General features: G+C 45.8%; 1 protein-coding gene and 1 long non-coding RNA gene across 3 annotated transcripts in view; one reads left to right on the plus strand and one right to left on the minus strand.

Annotated features, from left to right (window-relative positions):
* The window catches only part of LOC135904420 (mucin-5AC-like), a 35,888-nt gene extending 24,388 nt beyond the window's left edge, over window positions 1–11,500 (plus strand). For both annotated transcript variants that reach the window (XM_065435218.2, XM_065435219.1), the window contains 6 exons: window positions 1,973–2,133; window positions 2,622–2,940; window positions 5,817–6,032; window positions 8,044–8,166; window positions 9,838–10,044; window positions 11,095–11,500. In XM_065435218.2, the coding sequence (XP_065291290.1) occupies window positions 1,973–2,133; window positions 2,622–2,940; window positions 5,817–6,032; window positions 8,044–8,166; window positions 9,838–10,044; window positions 11,095–11,286 (1,218 nt within the window). In that variant the 3' untranslated portion in view covers window positions 11,287–11,500. The remainder of the gene's footprint in view (window positions 1–1,972; window positions 2,134–2,621; window positions 2,941–5,816; window positions 6,033–8,043; window positions 8,167–9,837; window positions 10,045–11,094) is intronic.
* Window positions 11,501–12,172: 672 nt separating this feature from the next.
* LOC135904421 (uncharacterized) lies at window positions 12,173–18,885 on the minus strand. The gene is made up of 3 exons (XR_010565114.1): window positions 18,601–18,885; window positions 13,394–13,478; window positions 12,173–12,313 (listed from the first exon to the last, which is right to left on the minus strand). It is a non-coding gene; the product is annotated as an uncharacterized lncRNA (long non-coding RNA).
* Window positions 18,886–19,685: the final 800 nt, after the last annotated feature.

A 19,685-nucleotide genomic window follows, 5' to 3' on the forward strand; every position in this document is an offset into this window, starting at 1 on the left:
TAGTAATAGCGCATGAGACAAGATTAACGGAGGGAACTCCCATAAGTTGGTATAGTTATCTGTTTATCGGACATGCGATATGGTAGGCGGTTTTAAGACATCATGTGGAACGGCATACACAGTTGTAGGTGTTAGAGTATTCGTCTGAATGATTAGATCTGAAACTTGCCGGTAAAAGTTGGATTGGCATGACGCACGACAAGGTCATTTGGTCTTGAAGTGGTCTTAGAAGAGATTGTCCTCACCAAGTGTGCACAGCTCATATTGAAATGTTTGACTGTTCGCCATCCACAGATTAACATTTAGTAAAGACCATTCTTTGTTCTGGATTGGTATTTAACGATGATTTCAAGGAATGCATGAATGATTGAATGAATGAATGAATGAATGAATGAATGAATGAATGAATGAATGAATGAATGAATGAATGAATGAGCGAGTGAATGAATGAATGAATGAGTGAGCGAGTGAATGAATGAGAGGCAGTCAAAATGTCGAAGAATGAATAAATGAACGAACAAATGACTGAGTGAATGACTATTCCAATATGTTTTGATTCCGGTCTCCTGACGTCAAATTTTCGCAACCGCCGACGCAAGCATCGGGTGGGGACCCGCAGGGTTGTCTGAACTCACCAATCAAACGCTCTCCTTGTTCATAGGAGGTCGCTTTTGTTTGCTTGAAAAACGAATAACATTGCCAACACTAACTTGGTTGTCTTATCTAATTCGCTGACAAGAGGCGAGGAGCACGCTAAAGTGGAGAGGGATTCGATGGGGCCGAGCCACTGCACTGAAAATCGATAACCGGATGAAGAGGGTGGTGCCGGTGTCTGCGATTCGTCCCCTTTCCCCAACTTAGCTTGCGGTGGCCAGTCGAAAATCGCGGCGGCATGCAATGGAAGCTCAAGAATGATGCTAAAACGGATCCTCAGCAAAGAAGAGTTCGCAGAACGAAATCGCAAAAGTGTCGAAAGCGCTCGAAAACGTTACACGGCCGCGCAAAAAATTTATTATTCGCAAATAAACCCATGCTCTCCGGCAGGTGCCAGTAGTCAATGACTGAGCGATCGGCGGCAGCCATTTCTTATTCCTTTTGGAATGGGGCAGCCTGCGGCTATTGAGAAGAAAATTCAGTTGTGTTCGGCACATTAATGCGTCTTTAACGCGTAAACGTCACTTTGACGCGGGGAGTTTTCGCGGTCTTGTGACGTCGCGTGACAGGCCGGTGAAGTGTGTGCAGCCAGAAAACTTTTGACCAATAGCCGAGTTCTAATGGTGAAAAGAAGTCGAATGAGAAATAGCTATTTTTCTTTTGTTCGGTCCAACCATGCATAACTAGTGCGTACGCGTCATATCACATGAGGAGCTATCGTGGTTTTCGTGACGTCGCGTGACAGACAGGCGAAGTGAGTGTGGTCCAAAGGGTGGTCGTGGAGGGCTGATTGCAGAATTGGAATAGAAAAGTTGGAATAGTTTTAAGTTATTGCGCCCAATGTCTATCTCAGCCGTACGTGTACAACATGGAGCGAAAATTCAATTCTATTGAAGTGGGACGCATGCGCAACTGTGCAACTGCGCACGAACTACTCCCGTATCGCTATTAGGCTTGTTTGCATACCTTTTTAACTGATTTAAACTCGGCGTAGCTTACACACGTCCGTTCGTGTCTTGCGTGCCTCTTTGTCGGAGGGAGTCCCGCATTGTAATGTGGAGCGCGTAGTCGTGGTTTTCCATTCTCGCTTGCGGTAGCGGAACTCTGATAGGGACGCAGTACAATGAACACTCGCACACGTTGTCTTGGATCTGGGTTAAAGAACTCAAGGTAGTGTATTTTAACCCGTAGTCACTCGCTAGAATGGTGTCACTAGTATGCCGGTTAATGCGCGGGGACGTTATACGGCATGGTTTTATTAGGGTTAACTTATACCGTTATAGAGAATCATTTGTTCATGTATTTCCACGAATTGCAGGAAGAACTGTACGATGACCTCGCCGGCCGGGTCACGACTTGCGAAAAAATTGCATACCCGGATCCACTACCAGCTGTATCGGTAGTGGACACCTCCTATGTTCCGTACAAAGAAAGCAGCAGAACGCAGTACCGGAAGCTGCTCTGCGTCATCGACACCAGGTTTGTGCACGTTCGCCTGAAATGGTGCCGATCCCCGCTACATTTGCTCATTGTGAAACTTTACCAAGCTGTCGAAGATGTGCTTCAGGTAGCCTTAATTTTTCTCTACGTTCTTTGAAACGGCGCGACGGCAAAATACACAATGCATGGCGTGCCTATCATCCTCATCGGCAAGTCGGTGTGATTTGCTCTTGATACTTTCGAATTGCACGAAGTGGAGCCACGTGCAATAGACAACTCCATTACCACTTGCTTGTGTGTGCTTGGGTTCGCATAGGTTCATGTTTCCTTCCGACGAACTTGTCGACATGGAAGTGAGATTGTAACAATAATGACCACTTCTTGCAAAGGAGCGCGTGGAGGTACGCGTGTTCCCGAAAATGGAGGGTTGTTGCAAAACTTTTAAAGCGAGTCCTGGGCGCGAAACGACTATCTTGGACCATCCTCTTAAGCAGGGCTAGCGAGTGTGTCCAATGTTTCCTGCGCAGGTACTTCTCTCCAAGGCGTCCGTACATTGTGGAGCTGCTGCCCACAACGTACTGCTCGGAGGTGATTTTCTACGCTCTGTACGTGAACGCTGCAAACCCTTTTAAAATCAACTGCAAGCGTGGCCATATTGACAAGGAGTTCTTCGGGGATCTCGCGCGGCTGAGACAGACGCGCACACATCGCGGCGAGCAGCTCCGACTTCACCTCACTCTGGGCGGGGTGCCCGACGATTCGCCAAACTTTGTGGAGGCGCTGGCGAAACACGAACTCCGCGACCGCGTCGTCATGGAGCTGCACAGCACCAGTAATTATTTCGACGTGAGTGAATCCTCTGCTCTGTATTGGTGGTTACGTGGAGTTCCCAACTAAAATTACCTGGTAAAATTCTGGGAGTTTCTCAGGAATGATGGTGCATTCACAGGCATTTCTGATCTTTGCGCTGGTGTCTTCAAGCTTTCTTTCGCTTCTAATAATTGCACTTTGTATGAGTTTATCGGATTAATGCATTAGCGATGAATATCGCAAAGCTATTGCATTATTCATAATTAACATCCCGAGAAGATCGGTATGCCTGATCTTTTTCTTGTCATAAAGTACAACTGATTTTTCTAGAGCAAGAAAATAAAGCTATTCCAAACTTTTCTTTTCCAATTCTGCAATCAGACTACGACGCTTGGGTAAGAAATTTCCGGGCCGCCCACACTTCGCCTGTCTATCACGCAACGTCCTGAAAACTGTGGTAGCTCCCCATGGATTTTATAAGACGTGTACGCACTGATTATGCATGAATAGACCAAGCAAAAGAAAAATAATTATCTGATTCGACGAGTTTTCGCCATTAACCCTCTGCTATTGGTCAGAAAGTTTTGGGCTGTGTCCACTTCGCTTGTCTGTCACGCAACGTCACAAGACCGCGTATACTCACCGCGTCAAAATGAGGTGTAGGCGTTAAAAGTACATTATTATGCCGAAAAACAAAAACGGAATTTTTCTCTGAATAGCCAGAGACTGACCCTTTCCGAAAGGAATAGATGATGGCGACCCGCCGATCGTTCAGGCACTGGCTACTCGCACCTGCCGTAGGAGCATGGATTTATTTGCGTATAATAAAGCTTTTTGAGTTGCAGCATAACGTTATCGAGACCGGGCACGTACCCGACATCGCCCTGGTTACTCGTCATTTCTGAGGAACCGCTTCAGCGGCATTCTTAACCTTAAGTTGCACGCCGGCGCGGTTTTTGACCAGCCATCACAATCTAGTAAGGGGAACCGGACCCATCGCAGACGCCGGCACTACCCTCCTCATCCGTTTGTCTACTTTCACTGCGCTGGCTCACCCCATCGAATTCCTGACCACTTGAGCGTGCTCCTCGCCTCTTGTCGGCTAATTAGATAAGAAAAACCGCTTAATGTAGGCAATGTTATTCGTTTTGAAAGCAATCAAATGTGATCTCCTGGAGACGAGAAGGGGGTCTGATTGGGTTGTTCAGAACGCTGAGGGTCGCCGCCGATGTTTGCGTCGGTGGTTAGGTAAGTTTGACGTCAAGAGATTGGAATAAGAACAGTTTGGAACAGTTTTACGTTATAGGCTCCAATGTTCGTCCTTCCTGGCCAAAAGCAAAAGTGCGAGCCTTGCCATTTTGCCCGGAAGCACAAAAAGCCAGAATTTAGACCTTCTATGCAAGTTCGCCAAACATCCAGCGACGCCTCAGCTGATGCTGGAGTCTGTTGTTACCGTATGTTTTCATACCCATAACTTGTGCTTTCAAAAAGAGAAAAAAAAAGCGGAGTGGTAGGTAAAGAATGAGTTGAATGAGAAAACTGGGGGCACCTAAGCAATTCTGACCATGTGTAAGTGCGAGTGCACTACTTGTCGCTCACTGTACCGCTTAGTTATGTCGCTGAGTTTAGTGTTGCAGCGAAGTGTTGCCGAATCTAGTGCTGCTACGTTATGTTTCCAACTGTAACGTTGCTGTTTAGGAGGTTGCAACAACGGAAGACGACAAACCGGCCATATTGCGATCTCTCAGCTGTTTTAATTGCGAAGTTCTCATTAAAGTACTGTTTCATGCACATTGCGATAAGCTTCTTTTTCGGTGACAGCACTTTTCAGCATGACGACACCTAAATGCCGAGCGATGACAGTATTTGCCGAGCAGCACGATGGTGCTCATACTGTATTTTTCCATGGGGTTCGTTGGCGAACTCCACCTCATACGCAGAGGGGATGTCGTAGTCGTCGTCCGATGGGTACAAGAAGCGCGTGTCATCTTATTTGTCGTTGTCGTCGTCCATAAGTTTCGGCGACGGCGTCTGCGGCTCCGCGACAACACCAGAGATAGAGCAAGCGGCTTCAGCTCGCCGTGCTTGCTCCGCATCCGTTCTCTCTGTCATTTAGTGAATCGCCCGCCCGGCAGAGCCCGACCGCGTGCACATATTCGAAGATATTCATCACGGTCGCCTGTTGCAACGGCGGCGCACTGCAAGGGTGGCGCAGTGATTGGCGCGTTCGGCTACGGAGCGGTAGCAGTTGGGTTGATGGTGGCGGGAGGGGGGGGGGAGATGATGAAATTGTCACCGTGGCCACTAAGTTAGATGAGGATGACGTAATTTGTGTGCCGTTTTTCTTCCACGGCTTCGTAATGACTACAGCGTCGCACAATGAGTCAAGTAATCCTCTCGCATCAAAAATTTGGTGCCCTCGCGTAAAACAGATCGCCTAGTGCAGTTTCTACGGTTTGGAAACATTAGGTGAAAGGTCCTTTTCATAGGAGCCTACTCCATTGGAGAGCGAGTTCAAGAAATCCCACTGGTGTTGCACTTTGCCGCGTTCTTCAGCTCTTCGCTTAGGACGGCATCGTACCAGGACCGTGAGTGGCCGTCTTTACTGCAGTTTGCGAACATATCTTCCAAAGGTATTTGCCGAGTCCTTGATTAAGTGCCATCTAGTACGTACTGCGTTCTGGAGGAAGTAGCTCGCACAAATCTCATGTTTGCACTTGGATGCCTATGCGAGCCAAGAGGCATAACATTCAGTGAGATGAGATATCGCCTGTGTGCCCTGGAGGCAGAAAAAGTGTGACCGTCGTGCTGCCGGAACATTTTGCGTGTGTGCTTATAATGAAAGAAACAGTGAATACTAGAAACCCTGATTTGATTATCTTTTGCGCCTATTGTTTGGGTGTCCCCTACAGGGCGTGAATATCCACTGGGACCGTCCAGGTGGCGCCTGCGACCAGGAGTTCACACCAGCCTATTTCCGCGCCTTTGTCGAGGCGTTGTACATGAGGAACATGAGCCTGATCCTCACGGTGCCGCCAGTGCTGGAGCTGGTGCGCAAGTTCTGGCTCATCAGCCTGACGCGCTACATGGACTATGTCATCGTCACGACGCACACGCTTCGTCGAAAGGTACACTGCTTAAAATTGCTGTTTCAGAACTGAATACAATGCGAATGCTTTGCAAGCGAAAAGCTTTCACTGGCGCTTTCTTCCGTTTTCGGGGTTGGTCGATAGTCGGACACGTCGAGGAAAACATTCATTCTTTCGTTCGTTTGCTCGTTCATTCGGGCTATTCGCTTACATTGGCAATCCTTCGTCGATGGCTTCTGCATAATTTTTATGCGAAGCATACTAGCCGCACAACCACGCTCTTTTTTGCTGCGCCGCGCGCGGCCGCGTAGCTACCATATGACGTCATAACAGCTGCAAAAGCGGAGGCTCAACTTGTGCGCTCGCTTGCGGCCGCGCAGCTACATACCCGGGTCTCAGCTCGTGCGCTCGCCTGCATGAGTTGTTTCTTCGTCTAGCCGAACCAAATATAGCCAAGCAACAGCAGTTCACCAGGCTAAACAGTGGTTCAACAACTAAAATAGTATGCTTCGCATCCTGGGCTTAACCTTAGCTAAGCCACAGCCATTTCTTTTATGCGAATTCATTTACTCCGGAAAATGCTTTGGAGGTAAAGAACGACCACGCGTGAGCACGATTACCTCGTTATTAGGAACAAGACTTGCTCAGTGCAACTCCGAAACAGGTGAAAGTGGAAAACTCTCCTCACTGAGTCTACATGCGGGGTCAGAGGGGCACATTGTGTTTCATTGCTCAAGAGGACGCTCTAACATGCAGTGCACGCTGTGATGACGCTTTTGCTGTAAGTTCCGGCTAAATCAATGCGAACGCCTTGCACAGGTGTGTAAGGAAGGAACCAGCACCATCAGCTACAAGTCGTCTGTTGGGATTTTATACTTGAGACATGAAAAAATTTGCACGTGCTCCACGCTAATGAGTTTCACTTAATAGTGAATTGCACTACGTTTCCTTACCGAAACCTGTGCTTCTTAGTATTGGCAATTAGACGAGAAACTGCGCAGTGAGCATGATAATATGATGGGCTTGTTCGTTTACAGCGCCCTTTTGTTCTGCCGCGGTACAGCGTCATGTGAGAAAATATCAGATGAGTTCTCAAAGGAACAGGTATAGGTTTACAAGCCAAGGTTTAAGTTTAGGTTTACAAGCTTTAACAGCCTTGCTGTGGTCGCATTGCTTAAGCTTGCGGATATTTGCCCTGGGGACCTGGCGAACACCGACCATTTTCTGTCAAAGCGAATGTCGCACATCGTACACCCCAGGCTTACAAAGCGCGGCTTATTGCGTGGGTCGTGAGGAGGCGATTTAATTTGATTTGCCCCTTGAAGTGGGAGTCGTACCTGCAACAAAAGGATTGGCGAGAAATTGAGTGCTTCTCGGGAAAGTCTATCTCGCCGAGGGCTGGCTATGTGTACGTGTCTGGTATACGCGAATTGGATGCATGGATAGCTGAATGCTGATACAATAACAAAATTTAGATTTGAGGTTTAGTAACATTCCTAAATGACACAGTGGACGAGAGAAACTGCATCGGCAAGGCATTAGGATTTTTCACGCAACACGGGCTTCCTTAACGCGCCAAATGCACGGCAAATTAATTTAGCCTTCTTCCTTTTTTGTATTCCGGCCTCGATCTTGTATTCGGGCTGGTGAACGGAACATTCGTGCTTTTGCTCAAGAACGTCGACATGAATCCTCTGACAACCACCACGGACCACCTTCATCCTCTTCAGATCGCATGCACCAAAGTCTGACCCTGTGCATCCACCTGATTTGGTGTTCGCGTTTTGGCATAATCTGTTGAAGTTGTAGTGCCTGAACACTACATTGCAATATATTACACATAGCTTAATAGCATATGAATATAAGCAATTTTACGCATCGGATGAACTTGAAGAACATCCAACTTATTTGCTTCAGTTTGGTTTCCGTTCACACTAGTTCCAAAATGTGCGTTGGATTTGCAATTTTTGGGGGTGCTCTAGTTTGGGTCTAAAAATGCGGAGCCATTTATCCTCGTGCCCGCACGTCTTGTTTTGCCACTACTCTTCAGGGAGTGCTGGACTGCTCTGGTAGGCGAGAGTTCGCGGTGGCTTCGTACTTCGCCATTCGGGACCACGTCTTGAAGGAGACGGGCAGCCCGTTCATGGCAGCGAAGGTCGTCTACTCCATTGCCGTAAGTAGCCAGACCCACCATAGCGCGATCACTTCCCCATCCATTGAATATGTAGCTGACAGCATTGGTGCGTAAACGAGCGCGCCAGGGTGCGCATCAGATAGGAAAGATTTCTGAAATTTAATTGCACATTATCTTCACAAATAATGTCGTAACAGAGGATTTACAGGAACAGCTATTATGAACAAGACGTAGGTTGTAGAAAATGAGTATGCAAAAAACGACGTGCGGATTTCTTTCATTTTGGAACCACTGGACATGTGTGAACGATGATTGCTTTCCCGAACGGGATACATAATGAAATTTGAATAACTTGTGTATAACCCTTTCAGGAGCAGACGAAATGGATATGTTCACTGTGCTCTTACGTAATACGCCCAACCCCCACCCGCTAGTTCTAAAGGGAATAAATATAACAGTTACTTAAGCCATTGACTGAGCAATGAATACAGACTGATTGTCTCTACTTTCTACAATCGAAGGGCACTGCGTCAGCTTTTACCTGTCGGGAAAATCCGTGTTGACTAAGAAAGTTAATGTTCGACTTAATGTCGATATAACACCCTTAGAACAGTCTAGCACCCGCGATTTGCAAAACTTGCGTAGTTTTTATTGTATATTCACGCTTGCATAACGCTTGCATACTTAATAGTTCAGGTCTGTGATATTATGTCTAATACGGTAGTGTTAGGAAAGGAAATGGTTAGCAAGCCAAGTAACCAATAGAGAGTTTGACCATGTTCGGTATTCCGGTAAACGCGAGATAACTTGGCGTTATACCGGATGACTGGAGGTGCAAACGTGAAAGACTTGCACGGTGCAGCCACTTGGGTCGGCAGAGCTCAATCTGACAAACACAGAGCTAACATTGCAGTAACCAAATGTATTTAACTTTGCTGCTGGTGTAAATTTTAGACAGCAACAACGATTACGCCGCTCCCGAAAATTTGCACAGGAAGCGGCGAGGAATCCACATGTTTATTGCAATATTAGCTTTATTATTGTCTGGTTGAGCTCTTCGTGCCCAGGTAGCTGCACCATGCAGGCCATTCCTGTTTTAACCTCCGCTCATCCGGTAAAACGCCCAGTCCGCTTGCGTTTACCGATATACTGGGCACGCTAAAGCTCTCTAATAACTGTGCTCAGTTAAGAAAGTACCTTTTCATAGAATTACGAAGCCTTTCATTGGAATCGAATGCACGGTTATGTTGTGGCTGCGTTGTTATTGTAAATGATAATTAGACGTTCGTATACCGAAAACTCATGTTTCAATTATGACTTTTTCTTCAAATAATTATAGATATTGGCCTAAGGGCCGGTTTTGCAGATGAAACGCTTTGTGTTGTCCCAACACCTAATTATTCCAGGCTGACACATGTTAAAAACAATTTTTTTGCTTTTACCTGCGGGAACCACGATGCGATTATGAGGGATGCCATAGCGGGGTACTCCAGGTAAATTTTGACCACGTGGGGTTCTTTAACGTGCACCAAATGCGCGATACACGGATGTTTCTGCATTTCGCCCACTCGAAATGCGGCCGCCGCGGCCGGGATTTGATCTCGCGGCCTATTTTTGGTCTGGCAGCGTAAAACCAAATCCATTGCGGCAGCCCCGTGGCGGGTGCTGAAACACGCTGTGCAACGGCTTGTGCGCGTGTGGCTCGCGCAGCTGGGCGCCGACGTGTTCCGGGCCACTCTGCCCCTGAGCTCCCCACGGCTGCTGGATGCCGGCACGCCGTCCAGCGTCTTCGACGGCCCCACGGTGCAGGCGAACAAGACCAGCTACGACCACGTGTGCCGCATGCCCAAGGGTGTCTTCGACGGCGACAGCGAGTGCGCCTACGCCATCCGGCAGCAGAGCACGGGCGGAACCGAGGTGAGAAGGGGCCTCGGCAACCCCGAGTGCGTTGTAGTCTGTCCGCAAGAAGACGAAGTCAGTTTGCGGAATATTCGAAGGATTCAGATTTCTAAGGCGGATGATGACGGGTCTCTTTAATTGGCCTTTTAAACAGGGGTTGCGAAAAATAGCCACGCTAAGTTGTAAGCTGCTCACGTGCTATTAGAAAGTTAGAGCTCAGCGAGCCAGCGGGTCAGCATAGATGTCACTGCGCATGCGCGATATAACTTGCCCAGTGGCGTCTATGTTGGCCCGCGGCGAACGCTGGACTGCCTTGCTCGCTGAGCTATCAATTTCTAATATATCGCCATTTAGCGCGCGGCCTATCTGGACCGTCACGACAGGAATGCTAGATGTCCGCGTGTTTACTTCGACCATGACATTTGGTTTAAACTAAACATTCCTATAAATTTGCGCCACGTTTTTTGTATTCTTCCTCCATCTTCGCCAATGGTGTTTGTTCGCAGCGCCGTAAATAATGTTTAACATTCGCAGACAGACGGGAAAACGGGTCTTTCTAAAGCTCCCTACTTATTAGCTCCAAGAGTTACCAGAAATGAGAACGCTTTGTCAAAGATACGAAAACTTCGTTTTTCTGGATTCAAGCGAGTTTTTGACTTTGCACGTTGATCATTTTCAACGAAATATTCCGCCATAAAAGGGGAATTTACAGTGTTCTTGCCAAAGCGCACAGTCTTTTTAGATGTAGGCCGTTAGTAAAGTATAATTGCTCACTAACTTAAGCCAGCGGAGGCAGATAAAGTTCTCTAAGTGATGACGCAAGAACATCTGAAGCCACAAGCACGAAGACTAAATGTAGTAGCATTCATTTCCATGACAGCCTTCCACGTAGCGCCAGAGTCAACTCTCGTAACTTTAGCAGGAAGCTCGATGTCTAAAACATTAGGCTTCGCTATCAATATCCTCTGTAAAAAGCGTTCAGGGGACGCAAGCGACTTCGTGTGCATGAACCGTTTCCTTGTCAGCCTGCCCTCTGAGACGTGTCTTCATTCCTTCGCTGTTGTTCAGCTCGCCTTGTACGCGGGTCCCGAGGAACTGGCTGCGCGCATGCGCAACTCGTACGCCAGCAAGATGGGAGACACGACGGTTGCCGTGTACGACTTGTTTTTGGACGACTTCGGCGGCAACTGCGCTTATGCCGGAGCGCCGACTACGACCGGTTCACCCCTGGTGGCTGCCATCGCTGAGACGGGACTGTAATCGTAATTGTAGCATAGCAGTTACCGAATGTTATATCGCGGCATGGCCCTCCAAGCTTGTGACACCAGGGCGGCTTTGCAGCACACTTGCACTCGTGGTTGCGCTCGGCGTTTGACACGATCTACATCGCTTCAGCGATCCTTTTTTTCATTTATGTGTTTATTCATTTGATTATATCTGCTTCGCTTGATTAATACAGGCATTTTCGGTTTTATGGAAATGTTTAAATGTTTACATTGGTGATGAGTCTCACAGGGGAAAAATATTTCTAGGCGATATATTTTCCTTGCCTTCGTTTATTTTGAGTAGCCTTGTTGTTTCAGTCTATTAACGGAAATCAGTGCAGCGAGTGTAAGCCACGAACGGTTAATGCTTGTACGGAACGCAAATAGGACTACGCGAATAATTCTGATAGCACGCATGCGCGTATCTTCTAAACAAAAATGGAAACGCGACCTTTTTTCGAACTGGTTTAATGCTTGTTTTCATTCCCAGGTTCCCGTGCATTCAAAACAACGGCCTTTTTCACACTTTAACACGTGCAGTTGGTACGTGTATGGAGACTGGCTACAGAGCAATTACATGTCGCTCTTATGTATTCGCCCATTTGGACCGAAAGAATTCCCCTTCGATGTTTTATGAGAGCTCGACCGCAACGAGGTTCGTGCTGAATGGGAAGCATATTTTCAGCAGTGCAATAACTGCCGGCAGGTTTACAGTAGACAGCGAATACCACCAGCTAGTATTTTGCCGCTGTCAAGCTTCTTACCACGGCACGCACGAAACAAAATTTTAAGGCATGTGAATTTGAACGTGAAATGATTATTGCCAAAAACAGCCTGCTCCAGAGCACTTGACAGCTGACGACACAGAGGTAAAGACAAACTGGACCATCACTGCCATTTACATTATTTCATATGCCAACAAGACTTCAGGGTAGTTGACAGTGTAGAAGGCCAAAGGTAAAAATTCTGTTCAAACCTCTGGGACACGCACAATAGCCAGGACATACAGTATTTTCGCAGACCTGTGAATGAGAAGAAAAGATGTCTGAGTACATATTGAATAGCTGCATAAGCCGAGATATTAGAGCGAGCTATATTTTATGGCTAGGTGAACGTAAAAGCACGTGTAAATGTCTGTGGGCTGTAGTGGTTTCTTTTGTTGAGCGTCTCATGTATAGGACATGCCACATTGTGGCTGCTGGCGCCGATTAAACCACATGTATTCGCAGAACGCTGGAAACTGGTGAACCCTTCGTAGCAGTACTGTTATACTTGACTATTGATTTTTCTTGAGAAATGACTGCCTAGATGCTTAAAGCACGTCGATTTCAGTATTTCCTGCATTTTTGCCGACGTGGCTTGTTATTGCAGGTACACAATGAATGGTTTACCGTTTTTTTTACCAGAATTGTCGCGAAAGGCAGTCATAGCATGTTAGTTTTGCCAGTTTTATCCATATTGTGCAAACGACTATCGAAGTTGTTTTACCAGGTATATACTATCCTCCAGCAGCGATGATAGAAGTAGGTGATGAAACAAATTTCGCCGTCTTTAGTGTAGTGTATGGCACTACCGAGCACTGCGCACTGTTCGCTTACAAGGCTGCTGTGTTTTACAGCAGAAAAAAAACTAATTCCACCTCAAGCGTGTGGCTGAAACGGTACAAATACATTTGGTGGTGCTTGAAAACCATGTCGTAGGACAGTTTATGTCGCCTATACTTACGGCCTATTTATTAAGTCACGTCAATGGTTTCTTGTTGTGCCTCTAAATAAAATGAATAAAATGTCTAATCAGAAAATGGTTTTGGTACGTAAAACCCCGTAATGTTTGGTAAAATGTGTAAGCGAATGATTGAGTTCAATCTTTGTAAAACTACGTGGCCTGAAATTCAATTTGAGTTTTATCTAGATCAATTCACTGGTTACCCTACAAACACCAATCATACTCGGGCATTTCCGAAACGTTCTCCAGTGTATGTATACATTGGGTTATTTCGCAGCCGTCTTCTTTTAAAACAATACCGCTCATGAGGCCCCTATATGGGGTGAAATATGAACCCCTCAATATACGATGGTATAAACCGGAAACAATTTGCTCACAAATTGTTTGCAATATTCTTGGGTGATGGGCTCCGCTGTGTAATGGATGAAACCGTAGTAACTTCCTCCTGCTGCACCCTGAGCACTGAAAAAAAAAATTTGAAAGCTTTTTTTCACATTCTCATTAAGGCGTCGATATCACGTGCATGAAAGGGAAGTCACTGAATTTTATAGTATTGGGTAACCAAATTTTATTGTGTTTGTTGCTGCATATGTTTCTAATGAAAAATGTGCCATTTTTATGTTTCGCAGTTTGACGATGTCTTACGTTGTTTAGAAAGTGAGCTCTGCAGATGCAAAATATAGGTGTGGTGTAACCCACGACATAACAGTTGCAATATTTTGTTATAACCTAATGTATTAGGGCGAGTCACTGCGCCCTTTTACTTATAATCTATTTAGGATGACGCTCTCCTGAGCTACCGTGAGGAAACGTGTCTCTGAAGGGCGTACAGTCACGATTTTGAATGGTGATCGCTGCCCGTAAGAGAGATCTCAGAGGCGGACTCGATCACGGAGGCTGAACGCAGATGGCAAACTAGGTTCTTGAAGCTAAGCAGGCTTGCAAAAAAAAGATGGGACTTCTCGAAATTCTGATGGTGAACTCAAACAAAAAAAACTTAGCAGGTGCCCTTTGCTTTATAAATGCTTCACTTTGTAAACATTGTTTCCGTATTAACCATAAAAATTGCCTTTTTTCGTAGAAGTCCCAGCTCAATGCTGTTGCTGGCACCTTCTTTGAAATATTTACCATGGTCTCTCTGCCACATGTTCAGGAACTTGCCATTCTAGACACATACAGAATTTGAATAACACTTCTCAGCAATTAAAGGCACTCTTTGCTTGTCAAAAGTATTTCTATTCCAGCAGTAGTTCAGGAGGTGTAGTGGTGAAAAATTTAGCTCGAGAAAGATCTGGAGAGCATCGTTTGCTCTGGTCGATGATGGCATTGCCCTTTCGTCAGTAAGGTAATCCCTACATAGTGTCGAGTGGAGTTGTCTTCAGAAACTATCTGCGCACTAATTGTAGCACGGCGTCTTTGTTTCGAAACTCGTCCGCGCATTGTGCCAATCCGCAGTTTCCGGTCTACTCATATATATATATATATATATATATATATATATATATATATATATATATATATATATATATATATATCAGGGGCATAGCCAGGAGGGGGGGGGGTCTTATGGGGCTTCAACCCCTTCCCGAAATGTTTTCGTGCTGTTATGCGCCGCCAACCAAAACAACCCTCGGTGCCAAAAGTCATTCTGGATTTTGTCTAGAATGTCCCTTTCACGTTTGAAAAGACATTTCAGCGCGAGCATAGCCAAATCGGGCTGAATTTCGTGGCAACGCCCATGCACCGGGAGTCGCATAGCGCAAGGAGCCCCATCCCAGCACAATGTTTCAAGGGTGTTTTGTTGGCGAGCGGGCTACGGAATCTACGGAACGCACGGATTTCAATTATGAAACTTTATGGGTATAAAGTTCTCATAAACTTTTAATGCGAAAGGTGCATTGACATTTTCAAAGCCGTGCTTTAGATTTTCAGTTCCGGAACCTTGCGGGTTGAATTTTGCTATAAACATTTGATGCCAAAGGTGCATTGACTTTACTAAAGCTCTACATCGGACTATACAACAAGACAAGCCAAATCAACACACTGTCAGACAAGTTGACAAAGCACGCAGCGAGGTCCGATGAGACGAAGCGTTGCGACTAATTTGTACCGTCATGTCGCAGAAAATAATATCAGAAATTTTTTTCACGTGCGCCAAGCCATCCATGTCAAGACACTAAAGTCAGGAAAGGTGCTAATTTATTTTTCTACTCTGACTTTAATTCGCGAGGACACATTGAGCCTTCTCAATGTTTTTTTGTTCTCGCTACCCTACCCACGGGCTGCAGAGCCAACCAGAGCGCATGCGTTTTTCTCGTGTTGCCCCGACCACCGTGCGCGCGCGCACTTCAATGCACATTTGTTTTTCTCTGGCTGAGTGGATTTTCGCCTGGCAGAGTGGGGGGGGGGGGGAGGAGGGCTGTGACCTGTGAATCTGTGGTTGTGCAACATGTTTATTTGCCTTGTTTGATGCATAATGTACAGTGGCTATTTTCTTAAATACGTAGATTTATTGGAGACTTATGCGTATATATAAATATCTTGTTATGAGGTTTTGTGTATACGTGCAGTGAACTTTCTTTTAGTGGCACTTTTTTGCCCTTTATCAAGCTGTATCTTCGCATTGCATATTCCATTGTATCTTCGCATTTCTAATGTACGAGGGGGAGTCAAATAAAAGTGAGCCAACCCACCTTGCGCAGTGATGGTTCGGTTCATTATCGGCGAGACATGTGCGTAGCAAACAGGTATCTTTCAATTACAAAAGGGGCATGCAGATGTGAGGATAACGGTTCTTTATCCTCACAGGATAAAGGTGACGGCCCTGTCAGGAGGCACTGTTGCCTCTTTTTGCCGCGCCTCGTGGCCATCCTGTACCACCTATGTATGTCCAAATAAACTGAATTGAATTGAATTAATGCTCTCATACAATGGGTTGAACATGGTTACCTGACATAACGGACACACTCAAAGTTGAACAGCGAGGTCTCGTGAGTTTTCTGACAGCTGAAGGTGTTTCCCAAAAGGTGTTTCCAAAAAGGTGTTTCCCAAAGGTGTTTCCCATATGGCTGCCATGTACGTTGCACGTTGCGTTTCATTGGCCACTGTGAAGCGTTGGAGAAAACGGTTAAAAGAAGGACGTGAAAGTTGCAAAGAAGATCCAAGACCGCGTCAAAGCCACCGTGCAATCACCCCCAACACAATTGCAAAGCCTGATGAGCTGATTAGACAATAACGGAGAATAATCATCGATTAACTGGCAAGCTGTCTGGACATCAGTCGCGGTTCGGGTCACACCGTAATTCATGAACCTCTCGGTTATGGACTCTTGTGTGCGCAATGAATGCCCAAAATTTTGAACCACCGCCATAAGACGGAGAGGTTCGGCGCTGCCTTGACTCATCTGATCTGGTATCACAATGAGGGTGACGACTTCTTGTCTGCAATTGTGGCCGGGGAAGAATCACGGTGCCGCTACTAGGAGCCTGAAACACGACGGCAAAGCTCACAGTAGAAGCATTAGAATTCACCACCCCACAAAACTAAGGCCGTTATTTCCGCCGGGAAGGTGTTGCTGACTCCTTTTTTCGATCGTCAGGGGCCCATTAGTGAGTGAATTTGCTAACGCTGGAGAGACTATCAATCGTTTCCGATGCTGTCGAACGCGGGATCGGCTGCGCGTCGCAATCAAGAACAAACAACGTGGAAAATCAAGGAATGGGATCATCTTGCTCCACGAAAATGCTCGTGCCCACGTCGCTGATGTGGTTAACACAAAACTGGCAAATTCAAGTGGGAAGCGCTGCAACGTCCGCCATACAGCCCAGACCTGTCGCCTTGCGACTTCAACATTATGGACCGTTTGAAAAAACAGCCCAACGCAATCAGATTCGTGTTTGACGATGACGTGAAACAGTCAGTCTTTTTGAAGCAGCAACCCAAGGAGTTTTATGACGCGGGAATCACGCGACTCCTAAGTCAGTTGTACAAACGTCTAAATGCTCATGGAGCCTACTTTTAAATAAAGTACCCCGTTTGTCATATAGCCGCATTGACCCACTTTCGTTTGACTCGCCTTCGTATATATATATATTTTGCTGAACTTCTGCTTTTTTATATGGGCTCTCGGTTGCGACTATAATTTCGGTGCAATTACTCACAATACACGACCAGTGACAGCTGTTCCTGTGCAATACATTGTAACAAAGAACAGCGTCATTGAAAATTTTCTCTGGTCGTTGTATATGTACAAAAATGTAAACAAGGCAAACAATGACAAAGTTTCATTAAAATATTTGTCCTGAAATTGTTCATTTCATGGCCTTTACATTCTTCATATCAGCGGCATGCACTGCATTGCTGGTTTGAGACTGCAGATATAGTTCTAAAGTTCGTGTGATATTTTCTTTACTTATTAAATAGACAGAAAAAATGGAAGCATTGATATCAGTTATTTCAGGCCCAAAGTTTGAGACATACGAGTACATTATTTTATGAAAAAATGCATATTGTACTTGACAGCGCTTGACTTGACTTGGCGTAGCATTCAAGAATCCGTTTGCGGCGTCTTGGGCAATGGTAATGCAGTTATTATTAAGGTATTTGATCCCTCTACAAGTTCTATAAGGAGCAGGCCGAGCTGCAACGGGAGCCGCCACCCGAATGAAATTTCCGGCTACGCCAGTGATCATATAATATGTAGCCACGTCCTATATGCCACATCCTATATGGTCGCCGCGGGTATGTGCCAGGTATACGTGTATATATATATATATATATATATATATATATATATATATATATATATATATATATATATATATATATATATGTATATATGGCCGTCATGTTGAGCTTCTACTGACTTCGATCGTTATAGAACGGAAAAACCCTACTGAGTTTGAGCGTAAATCACAGAAGGTGCTGAGGTGGTAACGCAAAGACTTTCTGAGCACATTCGCGAAGTGCATGGAATAGGAACATCGGGAGCACTTTATAGCTAATCAATGGGACTATTTCAAACGTATGTGTATGATTACATACAGTTGACCAGACATCTTTCCTGACAGGACACTTGCGAAGAAGTGGAATTCCCTCGAAGCCTGTGTACACAATGGACGTTTACATGATCATGATAATTAAGATATAGTTGACTTATTAACTCCAAATATGATCGACTGGATTTTCTAAACGCTAGCGGGTCGCGCCGAACGAGCGTCGAGTAGAGTTCATCAACCCGCCTGCAAGGGATGAACTGACGCCAGCGTAGGCAAACTTGACGTAAGCGTTGCCGGCTCAGGCTGGGCCAGCTCCAATTCTTAATTCGACCCGAAAGCGTCGAGTTCACGTTAACCGAAACTATAGCGTCATATGTAAGTTTATATCTGTAGTAGTTTTTGTTATCAACACACTAGTCTATAAAATTAGCAGCGACCTGCCATAAGAAAACAAAAATGCATATTCGTCCTGGAACCTATATCCAGTTAACTATTGTGACGGGTGGTATACCAATACCTTTCTTGAAAACTGCGGTAGTCTCGAAACATTTTGACAACACTTCGTAATTCACCGGTCTACTGCTTACCACATGGCCAGCACAGCGAGAAACGGTATCGCAAGTGTCCAAGTAAAACCTCCGAGCATGTGTGTGGCCGGTGATCCTTTGTGCCCTTGATGACGTTGTGCTAACATACTGGTCAGTGTCGTCACTTTTGTTATTTTAAGCTTGCAGACAATCTTTCTGTGAACTTCTTTTTCGTGATCTTTGTTCCCCTTCGCTTTTTCCCTTCGTTTGTCACTACTACATCCTACGTGAAAGTGAGCACTAGTAGATACCGCTGCTTTCGTGTTACTTTCTCGTTTTGTGCTCACCGGCATTGCGATGGCGTGACTAAGCGCACATGTTGTTATTTCAAGGCTTTGGCATTGTGCAGCTTTTATTGCTAATTTCCTCGAAGTTGTAAAACTATAATGGCGGGTTTTACAGCGTGGATTTAGACAGGCAGAATGCTAGGCAGAACGCTGGAACTGAGTGCAACTGTGGATTTCCAGCTGGCTTTATTTCGCAGGCATGCGTATCCACAGCTTTTGCCGAAAGTAGGATAAAAGTAAGCATGAAGAAGACAAATTGTAGATGTATTCAGCAAAAGGAATATTTTCTGCAGACGTTGGGGGTCACCCGGGCAAATCTTGCCTGTAATATCATTTGATTACAACCTTGCCTTTTTCAAACCACGAAGGATGATCTACCGCAATGTTTTGTAACCGCTGCCTTGAAAAATTAAACAAGGCGACACAGGCTAAAGTGCGAACTGGCAACTTTTGTTTTTTTCCTATTTTAGGGCAGTCGGGGCTGTGGCCGCAGGTAGCGGGGCTACAGAGATTCAGGTGTGTCTTCTACGTGGAGTGAAATTGAGCTTAAGGTGTTCACTTTGATTCCAGGTCGTTCAGGTGGCAGGCATCCAGTTACCTTCATCCTGCGCAAGACGATACGTATGGGGAGAGCTTCCGACCTAGATGGTGTGAGGAAGTTCACTTTAGTTCATTCTTCACGAGTTGGCGGCATCGGACGTGGCCAGACGAGAGAGAAGAAACTTTTGTTGTCAAGGTTGAGGGGAGCTTTCTTTCCCAGCGGTGTGGGCTAGCGTGGCGTCTGCTTCGCCGCGACGC

This window comes from Dermacentor albipictus, chromosome 7, assembly GCF_038994185.2.
Source record: "Dermacentor albipictus isolate Rhodes 1998 colony chromosome 7, USDA_Dalb.pri_finalv2, whole genome shotgun sequence".
Taxonomy (NCBI): domain Eukaryota; kingdom Metazoa; phylum Arthropoda; class Arachnida; order Ixodida; family Ixodidae; genus Dermacentor; species Dermacentor albipictus.